Source organism: Arachis hypogaea, chromosome 8 (assembly GCF_003086295.3).
Source record: "Arachis hypogaea cultivar Tifrunner chromosome 8, arahy.Tifrunner.gnm2.J5K5, whole genome shotgun sequence".
In the NCBI taxonomy this organism is placed as follows: Eukaryota; Viridiplantae; Streptophyta; class Magnoliopsida; order Fabales; family Fabaceae; genus Arachis; species Arachis hypogaea.
Window position 1 is genome coordinate 40,868,512 of NC_092043.1, and position 11,924 is coordinate 40,880,435.

Here is an 11,924-nt window from a genome sequence, read left to right on the forward strand (position 1 = left end):
CCGACCTAGCTCCAAGAAAGATAGTTCGCTCGAGCTGATGTTTTAATCTGCTAGAGACCAATCTAATCTACAAATGCTCAAGTCGGACCTCAAAAAGCTCAGACTCAAGTAGGGACACTGTTCATACTTAGACCCAAAAATATAACCAGACCCAAAATGAATAGAAGCCCATTCAAGAAATTCAATTACTACAGCTACCCGACCTCATAGAGGTTGGGCGCGACGACGGCAGTTCAGCTCTACTTATTCAAATAAGTAATTAACTCCTAAGATATCTCCCACTTATCTAGAAAAGAGAACTCACTAACTTTTCTAGAAAAAATGAATAGTTATCCACCATTAAAGGTGGAACTACTCTAAAAAGGTAGTTATATACTCTACTATAAATACACTAACACCCTCAACTATATTCAGGACCCAATTTACTAAAACCTGTGTTAAACTCTTGCTAACTTAAGTATCGGAGTCCCTTGCAGGTACCACCTCCACCTTCTCACGAAAAACTCGGACGGCGACACTTCAACGTTAATCAAAGTCGGACGCTATCCTAAAAAGAGTCTGAAGACCTCGTGTTCAGACCTAAAAATAACTTCATTTCAGATAATTCTCGAAACAATTTTTATTAAATTTTTTAATATTTTAAAATTTTATTTACTTTCATATTTTTTGAATTACTTTTATTAGTGATATAGATAAACTATTATTTTTACCAAAAAATATTTAGAACGCTGACAAATTTATTACGAAAAATCGAAAATAACTTCCGTGGCCACCGCCTACCAAATACCTCGAAAAGTAAGCATCGAAGAAAACACACTGAAAAATTACACGCCTACATATGCATCTTTTCGTCTTTGTTTGCAACTGTCATGTTCATTTATTAGGATTTAGGAGAATAAGGTTAATAAAATTAGAAATGAATGAAATTTTTTTGATATGACGGCCATAATCATTAATTAAGTTTATCTTCATAATTTGGTTAATTCAAAAATCAAATCAACTTTTTTATTAACTAAAAATATAGTCTTGGTTAATCAACCAAATTAGTTTTACATGATAAAATCGGTTAATAACCAGTTAGTAAAATTCAAAACCGGTTTTTAACCGATTATTAAAACAAAAATCGATTTTTAAAAAATAACCATTTTATATAAAAAAAAAACTAGTTTTTACCTAAAAATCGATTTTTACAGCAAAATAATCGATTTTTATACCAAAAAATTAGTTTTTACACATAAAAATAGTTTTTTACACAAAAATTAATTTTTTTACATGCAAAAGCTCAATTTTTTTTCTTTTTTTTAAATTAATTTTTTTTCTAAATAATACAAGAAATATGTGTAAATAATAAAATCCCTTCCATTGTAAATAATTACTTTTCTAAATTTTTGTTGGCAACACTTATCACATACAACAAACAGAAAGAAGGTATAAGGCATATTACAATCAAACTCTTCATTCCCAATGGCACTTCAAAGGGCCTCTTCAATGATGGAAATTTTCTCCGAAGCCAAAGAAACGATGCAAATTCCAACAACATCCCCAAACTATACAAGAAATTCACTGTTGATATAATCTCATTGAAACTAAAAAATGACATTGCAACTACTATAATTGTTGACACCAATATCCCCATCCAAAGAGTATTGAATTTCTTTAATCTATCACCAAATATTTTTGGTATGAATCCCAAATCAGCGATACCAAGAAGTTGGTATGCAGCACTAGTAAGTTGTGCCTCAAACAAACCAACATAAACATAAGCATAAACATAAACATAAACATAAGCAAATCTAATTATATATGGAAAAGCATATCTAATATCTTCTTGTTTCATTCCTGCACTTGATCACTTTCAAATAGTGTTAACATTGAGCTTTATTTTCATCATCAGAGATTCTTTTGAAGTGGTCCCAAATTGTTGATCGATTTTTGTGCTCAGATGATGTGGTTGGAAGAGGAGGTAATGTAGAAGCCGAATGCTCTGCAGACTCTAACATGGGAACATCACGATCGGCTACCTCATTCTGAATAAGCCATAAAATCTAATTATTAAATACTTCAACAAAGCAAAGTTATCAAGCACAAAGCCAAATTCAAACAATATATACATATACTTTGAAACCGATTCACGAGGTGTACAAAATGTTGATGTTCACAATATACACAATATATGTGCTAATGCCTAATGGATAACATATACATTAAAGACCCTCTTCCATTTCCTTTTTATATTTTTTGTAATTAAACCCCTATTCCTAAACTCCACATCTGAAACATTCAATAGAATTTTAATCGAACATAATCAATCAATATTCAATATAAGTGACAATTATAAGTGACAGATAACTTTCCATCAAAAAGAACACCATCTAGAAATAGATAACTATATACTTATAGCAATCTTAACAAGTACAAACAAGCATGACACATAAATAACACTTTAAGATTGAACTATTCCTATTTACCGGAAGATATCCCTCTCTATAGATTGTGACAAAACCAAAACAAAAGGTGGTTGCTTTGGAGTGAGCATAACGTTATCAAACATCAATTTGAAGGTACAACAGGATTACTGATTATCACAGCATTGATAACATCAAATCAAACACTTCAAACCACAAGCTACAAAGGACCAGCTTGACATCAAAACTGAGAGAAACAAAGAATATCAAAGCTTTGTCATTGTTAATCCTTCAAAGGTTCCTAACACTATTGTACATTGAGCATGTTAGAGAAAATATTTAAAAAAAAAAAGAAACTACATAGTAAAAAGGAGTGAAACTTTAAAACATAAAAAAAAGAAGCCCCATCAAACTAACATTACCACTACACAGAGTAATAACACCTAGGGGCCGCCAATGAGAGAATCATCAATGCACAAATTTTTTCCATTTTTTTTAAATCTTCCAAAATATCATTCCTCAGATTCATATCTTTGAATTCAAGTCACCCTTGCCTTTTCTCTTTCCAAAATCTGATGCACTTGCTAATCTCAGTCCCAACCCCAAATTTATAATGCAGCCACTAAAGAATTTAAAGCCTCAAAACCCACCAAATTAAAACGAATCGATGATTGATGATGTGGAAAAAAAACAAAATCTTCTTGTTTCAAGAATATATACATATACTTTGCACTGTTTTCTTGATGATACTATGCATTAAACGCAACTATGCCCCACCAAGAAACGATTGTTAACATTATAGAATTTACAACTAAAACACAGCTATTAATTCAGATAAATGCAGTTTAATCTTTAATAGCACCCAGGCATGATTAAAGCAATAGATGATTGTTTTTGGCAATAGAAGGAATGCTCAGCAGAAAAAGGAACTTGTGAAAGTGAATTAAAATGGCCGTATCTAATAAAAATTCCAGATACATGGTAGTATCATCACTCTAAAGCATAAAAATAGCCTGCTTCCAACTAAATCCGATGTGTCTATGCATGAAACCATAGAACCAACGATTTCTAAGTAGAGTACAAGGGTCTGCTCTGTCCAGCATTCATTTAAAAGCAGCATACAAAACCAAATGAAGCACATATACTTGGCTATGATTCATTAGAGACAGGCCTATTTTTACAAAGCATTTATTCTTTCTAACAAAACAAAATTCGTTAAAATATAGTAACAAACAAACAGAATCCTAGACCTAGTTCATTAAATTAACCTTTGAATTTCTCAAGTCTAAGGCTTTCCCACAACCCACCCTCTTCTCTATCCATCTCTTTCTCTCTATTAACACGATTTTATTTATTAGTTGGTTTAAATAAAAATCAATTCTTGAAACTTTTTTGTCTGTGAAAAGTGAAAATTATTAAACCCAAAAGAAGAAGTGGCTACCACCTCCAACCCATTCCTCCAAGAAACAAGATTCCCACATTACAGCAAAAAAGAAAAAGCAAAAAGTACCATAACCCTCTTTGTAGAAATTAGTGGTTACCGGTTAGCATTATACATGTAGTGATTAGTTTACTTGAGGTGTAATGTACTAATACAAATAGATTAAATTGAACCATGTAAAACAAGCATGCAGGACCAAAATCAAAGGAGATGAACACAAATCCATATTTCTTTTGGTAAACCAATCAAAGCTCAACATATTGAATGCTAGAGGTGTATGATCCACGACATTGACAATGTAGTTCAGATACCATAGATTATATTCATACATTAAAAAGTGAACCACAGTGAAGAAGAACAGATAATTAGAACAATAATTCTCCATTCAAATCATATAAATAAATTAACTCCTAACCAATCAAAAAGTGAACCACATTGAAAAAGAAACTTACAGCAGGATCCATTAAAATGAAGAGTTCAATACTGAGAGACTTTTAAAATCTTCACATTTTCAATCCATTGAAATGAAGAAGTCAGAAGCATACTAATGAAGGAAAAAACAGAACAAATCCAAAAAATGGAAAAAAAACCCAGATAACAAACTCAGGAGAAAACTCAGAACCAAGGGCAAAGAGGAGGCTGACCTCGATGAGTTCCGGCGAGCCACCGACGAAAGAAGAAGAGAAAGAGAGATACTCCGGTGGCAAGAATGGGAGGTCGAGGCAGAGGGACAGAGTCGCGAATCAAAGTGAAGACTCTAAGAGGCAGAGGTCCGGCAAGAAGCAGAGGAGAAGAATTGTTGACAGTGGCCGGCGGCGTACAGAGGAGAAGCGGCGAAGAGTGAGTTCGAAGAGACGAAGTGATTTTTGAAATTAGATTTTCTTTTAATTTGGTTTTGGTTTTGGTTAACCGGTTAAAAACCGATTTTTTTTATTTAGTTTTGGTTAACCAATTTTAAAAAATATGGATATGGTTTTACAATTGTTTTATTAAATTGGTTAACCAAAATGTGGTTAACCAGTAGGCAGCTTCCTCAACTTCACGCTCTTTCCGCTGTTTATAATAATTTAAACCCACAACTACCATCATTATGATTATCAATATAACAATCCTATAATCAACCGGAAAATACATACTAACAATAACAAAAAAAACATACTTAAAACGAAATATTCTTTGATGACAGAAAAAAAAAGGAGAAAAACCATATATATAGTTGCAACAATGAGACAAAATCATCATCATCAAGAAGGGCCGACACTCTTACTCTTCACTCTGACAGTTGTTGTAATACTTGTAGTTGCTGCTGTTGTTGTAATACTTGTAGTTCTAGTTGTTGTTGTTGTTGGGTCAACGGTAGTTCTTGCTGCTCTGATGGGAGCAGCAACTGGCCCCCCCAAGAGGGTACTGATGTTGAGTTGCAAGACCAACGAAATTTTCCCCTACTTCATGCTGTGGCTGTTGTTGCAACTGTCGATGATAACTTCCACCACTGTCAAATGTCTCCAAACCCATACAAGGTGCCATCTCACCTCCTTGACCGCCTGAAGGTGCACCCATGTGGCCAAACACTCCACTTCCACTGACGTCACCGCCGCCGCAGCCGCAACAGGTTCAATCCCAGCAGCAGCATAGTGTCTTAGATACTCCTGTTGCTGTTGCTGGACATAATTCCTCATCATTATAGCTTGCTGCTGTTCTCGGATTGCCGCAGTAGCAGCAAGTTGTTGGGCCTCCAACAACTCTTGCTGCCCTGGGTCCAGCTGCGGGTCAGCACCACCACCACCCAATGACCCATTATGCTGCATAGCTGGCATAAAAAACGGTGCATCATCAGATAGGCCCAAATGGGCTGAAGACCGTACAACATCTGGACCGTAGGATGGGCCTAAAATGGGTGAATACTGTACAACATTCGGGCTGCAGGGAGGGCCTACATGGGCGGCAGGTGAAGACAGAGGCTTTTCCTGAAGGTTGAATGGACCTTGAATGGCTTGTGGGTTGATGTAGGCGCTAAGTTCTCTCTTGGCGTTAGCGAGGAGGGCACATCTCTGGCGGAGTATCTTCTGGAGGATGCAGACTTGGAGGGTGCAGCCATAGACCGGGTCGCAGAGGCGTGCCTCCGCCTCGAACGCAAGAGACTTCACCGCTTCCTCGCGCTGGGATGGAGGTAGCTCGTTGAGGATCTTACCGACGTTGCTGGCACCGAAGACGCGGTGGACATATTCGAAGAGCTGTGGGTTGTTCGCTGGGAAGTGTGCACTTCCGACGAAGGAACTTGCATGCAGCGCATGGTGTAGTCGTCGATGACATTCTTCTTTCTTTTTTATTCTTTTCTTCTTTTCTGCGTACAATTGAATTCGATTCTGTTACTATTATTGTTTTGTTTCTTGAAATAAAGAATATGATTTGAAATTCAAATTACCTAAATTGATGAACAGAGTTATCGATCAAATCTCATAACTACACGAGTTTTTTGAGCACATCATCAGGTTAAAACTCAAAAATGATAGTTTTTGACCGTTAAAAGCTTACCACCTCGAGCTGGTCGGAGGAGGCAAGGAGGAGGCGACGACGGCAAGGTGGAGGCGAGGCCAGAGGAAGGTTAGCGGGTGCGGCAGCGAACACGGAGAGTCTGAGATTACCTGGAGAGGGTGGTTGGAATTGCAACAATAAGAATTCAATCCCCTTACACCCTAGTCTTTCTCATAAGAATTCACTCAAGATTCAAGAATTCACCCTGGTTTGGAATAAATATTCATTTCAGAATTTTAATTTTTATATTTGTTTTACTTGTAAATAAAAATCAAACGTAATTTCATTTTCAAATCACTTTAGTCACCGAAAAAAAATTTTAAATCAATTTTTATAATAATTATATTTAATATTTGAAATATTAAAAATATTTTTATTTATAAATAAATATTCAATAAAAATTGTTTTTAGAGTAATAGATTTGTAGAAAAAATTCACTCATTTAAAAGTAATTTCAAATAAAAAATTAAATTCACATCTATTAATATATTATAATTATTTTATATTATAGAATTGAATTCTAAATAAAAATAAAATTTTTAACGAAATAATTTTTTTTATTCTAAAAAACTTTTCAAACATGCTAAAACGATATATATTTTCCAAGGTTGTGAGAACCAGACCGATCAATAAACCGGTGAGGTTACTGGTTTAATGGTTTAGTGATTCGACCGAAATTCAATCGGAATTCAACTAGTTTAATTAAATATTAAATAAAATTATTAAAAAACTTAAAAATAATTTTAAATACATAAATTCAATATTCTAACTTAATAATTTCACATAATAAATTATCCATATTTTAATATGAGAGGTTCACAAACAACTTCAAACATCAAAGTTTATAACTAAAATCATGAATAAATAACAATAACCTCAACAAACAATCACCTCAGAAAATCAAAAATAAAAAATAACCTCAGACAATCATGAACGAATAAATAACCTCAGATAATAAAAAAATCATGAATTCAGCAACCAAAATCATGAGTCCAGCAAACAAATAAATCATGAACAAATAACCTCAGAAAAACAAATAAATCATGAACAAATAACCACAGAAAATCAAAAATCAAAATCATGAATCCAGCAAACAAATAAATCATGAACAAATAACAAATAAATCAAAATCATGAATCCAGCAAACAAATAAATCAGAAAATCATGAACAAAAAATCAGAAGGCAGCAAGGAGGAATAATAGAGTATTACTTACCGGCAGCGAGCAACGACGACAACAGAGGAGCCGAGCTCAGCGATGACAAGGACGCGGTGGGGGCTGCAATGGTTGCGGGCTGCTCGGTTGGTGGTGGTGGCTTCTAGGGTTCTCAGAGAAGAGAGGAGAGATGAGTCGCTACTGACTGAAGAAGATGGGTTAATGGGGATTTAGGGTTCAGCACTTCGTTTACCCTTTCTTCTCTCTCTTTTTATTTATAAATAGATATTCAATAAAAATTGTTTTTTAGAGTAACAGATTTGTAAAAAAAATTCACTCGTTTAAAAGTAATTTCGAATCAAAAATTAAATTCACATCTATTAATATATTATAATTATTTTATATTATAGAATTGAATTTTAAATAAAAATAAAATTTTTAACGAAATAATTTTTTTTATTCCAAAAAACTTTTCAAACATGCTAAAACGACGTATATATACCGTTGTCTATATTAAAAAGATATTGTTGACAATGTTATTTTTATAGAAAATTAAAATTACTCATAAAAAATCATATTGTGTTAATGAGTTATCTACTTCTATAAAAATCTAAAATTATCTTTAAAAAATAATGTTATATTAACAAAGAGCAATGCTAGGAGGCCAGCAACATTTATGATTGGTAGCCATCAACTAGCCATCAATGATGATTTGATGGTGTGAGATTGGTGTGAGATTTCATCCAATGGCTCACCTTTCTCTGCTGGTTACATGCTGGCCAAAATGCAATAAAATTGCTGGCCCCCTAGTTAAAATTACTTAAATAATGTTATATCACCACTTCCACTGCTAGATAGTTGATGAAGTATCCTTTTGACCTTTTCTAATCAAAGTTGTAGATATAGCCTTACATTAGACAAGTCAACTATAGTACATGTGAATGCATGATGAAACAATAGTTCATCAAAGAATTCAGACTACCAAAATTCACCTAGAAATTTCATGCAGTATTACTTCATCCCAATATCCCAAATTACTTAAATTACATTAGATAGCTAACAAGCTGTCCAATTCCATATGGTGATCTAAATATTAAAAGCAAAGTAACTCTATAATTTTCCTTTTAAAAGAGAAGAAAACATAAGTCAGAAGCATACTAGTTCAGGACTCTATACAAAATGGTAGCAGAAATACGCATTAAATTTGTGACAGAGAATCGTTTAAAGGTAAACAAAAGATTGCCTAACCAATTACACCAGGAAAACATAGAAACCCTGACCTTGGAGTAGCCAAAATCACATATCTTCAAACGTGGTGCTGGGCTTCCATCCAGCAAAGTGTTCTCCAACTTCAGGTCCCGGTGACAAACTTGCTTCAAGAATAAATAATTTAACAAGAGACTGATAGATCAGATTTGATGTTGGGAAGACTAATACTTAACCTAAAGTCCTAAACTACAGTCCAGAACTGGTATAGATAGAATACAATCTAAATCAGCCAGTGGAAAAAGAGGAACATTTAGTTACCATTGCATGGCAGTAGCTGACCCCACATATGAATTGTTGAAAGAAGAAACGAGCCTGCAGCATATGAAAATGGGTTGGCAAGTTAGATATGGAACAAATATGATTGAAAAACTGGCAAGTGTAGAAACAGTAAATAAATAGTGTAAGAACCTCATCCTCAGAGAAACGCCCAGCATTGCAGATTCGCTCAAACAGTTCTCCTCCAGATGCATATTCCATTACAATGGCCAGATGCGTAGGTGTTAGAATAACCTGAGTGAAATTACATATAAGGTCAAGTATCGTTCACCCACTTCAATACAGATTCAATGCCAATGTGTAAAGTACACCAACCTCCTTAAACCTAACAATGTTAGGGTGTCTCAAAGACCTGTGATTAATGATTTCTCTCTTGACATGTTCATCAATCTGCGCCACACAATAAAAAAATAGGGGAGATGAGTCCAGCACTAAGTAATAGATCCCAAAGAAAATGGTGATTAAAAAAATCTGGGAACTATTGAATCACAATGGTTCGTCTCAAAGTTCATGAATAATCGAGAAAGTGACAATATGTAAACCCATAAATGAAGTGAACCATAAATCATCTAAACCAGTCCCTGTTACTCAGTTCAAGGTTTGAAGTCTGGCGTTTGATGCAAAATAAACCAATCCAAAATGGACCAACTTTTACCTGTCCCTACCCTAAAACCCCTTCCATTATCAGAGCGGCCAAATATAACTGGTAAACGCAGAAAAATGGATCAGTGTTGCTGCTTATTAACTCAAATAAACTGAGTGACACCATTTTCCATCATCAAAATAACAAGCCACAAATTTTTAATCTTAGTTTATTGCGCACATCCACACCTACCGATCAAACATGTCCACACTTGAGCATCATCTCATACAAGGATTGAGATCTTTTAAACCGCGTTATGCACTATAAAATTAAATATATAGATAAATCCATAAAATCCGAAAGCCGTGAATAACAAAACATGGATTAGTTAGACCACCCACTATTTTTTCTCCCATTTCCTTGGTCACCTTGCAAAACCCATGAATAATTTAATAAGCTCGTTAAAACTGAAAACGAGAGAAAATAAAGAAAAACCGGAGGATAAAACGTACGAAACTTTAATTTCCATAGCTCAAAATTTGTAAGGAAACCAAAAACAGAAAATAAAATCACACACCAACTGACCAACTAATCAAAGCACTTAAACAAAAATAGAAACCATAAACACAGCATAAATAGTATATATACAAATATACATATTCATATACATCATACGTCAGCAACTAAAAGACAAACTCATCCGGCACCGAAAAAATCATGTGATAAAGTTGAAAAAGAAAAGAAAATTTCCAAAATAAGTAGAAATAAAAGTGAAAAAATCTAGGGAGAAAAAGGCAAAAAGATGATAATAAAGAGGTTGATTAAAAACTATAACGAACCTTGTCGCCGCGTTCGATGTACTTAACAGCAACGAGCTCCTTGGTCTGCTTATCCTGCATCAATCTTGCGATGCCGAAGTTTCCGGACCCGATGTCACGGACCAGTTCGTAACGGTCGCTGTCGTGCATGATCTGATGATCGGCATGTCCATGCCGGGTCCGACGGTAACCGCCGCCCGATCCATCGTCGTTTAGATCAAAACGACGCAACAGAACCTTATTTTCTTCTTTCTATATTTTTCTTGAAGCGGCAAAACGGTGTTACATTAGAGAGAGAAAGGAAGGGGGGGCTCAATAATTAATACGGCGTCGTTTTGGAGTTGGAGGCGGAACGATGGTTAGTGGTTTTGGGATGTGGGAAATGGGATGCTGATTATTGGGGAAAAGGGGGGAAGGGAATAGATAAGTGCAGATGGGGTTGGAGAGTAGAATGAGACTGCAAAACGATGTCGTTTTTGGTCAGTGCACTCTCTTTTTGTTAGAGAAGTGTCTGTATCCGAATGACGATGACGTAGGTTGTGCTCTGTTGCCTCGTAAGCAATGTTGCTGGTTTTTGCTCTCACCTTGCTCCCGCTGTTTACTGAGTTAGGCGAAAGAACAAAGAGATAACTTTTAGATTTTAGTAAAGTTTTATTCTTTATAAATTCTTAAGAATTAACTCTATCAACAAGATTGATCTCTGTTATTTTCAAATGGAATAATTTGTTTGTGGTTGTGATACTTTTTAATTTAATTAAAAAAATTATAAGAAACCAATTCTAATATTTTTAACATCTCATCATTATACAAAAATTTCAGGGGTTACTTATTTCTATTGGAGATAATTGTATATGTTCATTAAAATACTATCATAAATTATTATTATTATTTTTTTTATAAAAATAAATTTTTATAATTTATGATAGTATTTTTAATTAAAATTAAAAACGAATAATTACTATAGGAATCGTAATAACGAGATATTCGTTTTTTTAGTACTTTTAATTTAAATTGTTCTTTAGAATTACTAAAATTTGGACATTAGTGATTCGGGTATATATATATATATATATATATAATCTTTATTTGATGAAAATTAATAGATTTTATTTATTAAATTATATTAATGTATTTTTTCGTACTTTGCACGGGATAATACATAAAATTATATAAAAAAATTATTAAAATTTAAATGAAAAATATCTATTGTAATTATTATTATAAATATTTTATAACTTAAAAATATTAAAAGTAATTAATATTTGTTTTAATCAATTTGGATTAGTTGAACGGTCATCTTATTTGTCCGCTTAAGTAAGTATTTGGAGTTCGAATCTCGCCTTGTGTGTATAACAATCCATTAATTAGTGACAGACCATTAATAAATAGAGTATCAATATGTGATGGATTAGTCCTCGACTTGCCGAGTTAGAAAATCTATA

General features: G+C 33.9%; 2 protein-coding genes across 8 annotated transcripts; both read right to left on the reverse strand.

The window, feature by feature from the left end:
• Window positions 1–1,372: 1,372 nt before the first annotated feature.
• LOC140174735 (probable polyamine transporter At3g13620) lies at window positions 1,373–1,837 on the reverse strand. Its single transcript, XM_072200240.1, has one exon. The coding sequence runs from the start codon at window positions 1,835–1,837 to the stop codon at window positions 1,373–1,375; it is 465 nt and encodes a 154-aa protein (XP_072056341.1).
• LOC112707486 (serine/threonine-protein kinase SRK2E) lies at window positions 1,428–11,102 on the reverse strand. Of its 7 annotated transcripts, XR_011864853.1 has the most exons (9): window positions 10,504–11,102; window positions 9,397–9,471; window positions 9,214–9,315; window positions 9,064–9,117; window positions 8,817–8,909; window positions 7,597–7,741; window positions 6,385–6,491; window positions 6,272–6,309; window positions 4,903–6,190 (listed from the first exon to the last, which is right to left on the reverse strand). XR_011864853.1 is itself a non-coding variant. In XM_025759230.3 (6 exons), the coding sequence occupies exons 1-6, from the start codon at window positions 10,630–10,632 to the stop codon at window positions 1,866–1,868; spliced, it is 615 nt and encodes a 204-aa protein (XP_025615015.1). In that variant the 5' UTR covers window positions 10,633–11,102; the 3' UTR covers window positions 1,428–1,865. The 7 variants fall into 7 exon arrangements, 1 of the variants encoding a protein (XP_025615015.1); XR_011864852.1 differs by lacking the exon at window positions 6,272–6,309; XR_003156064.2 differs by lacking the exon at window positions 6,272–6,309 and having other exon boundaries at window positions 6,382–6,491.
• Window positions 11,103–11,924: the final 822 nt, after the last annotated feature.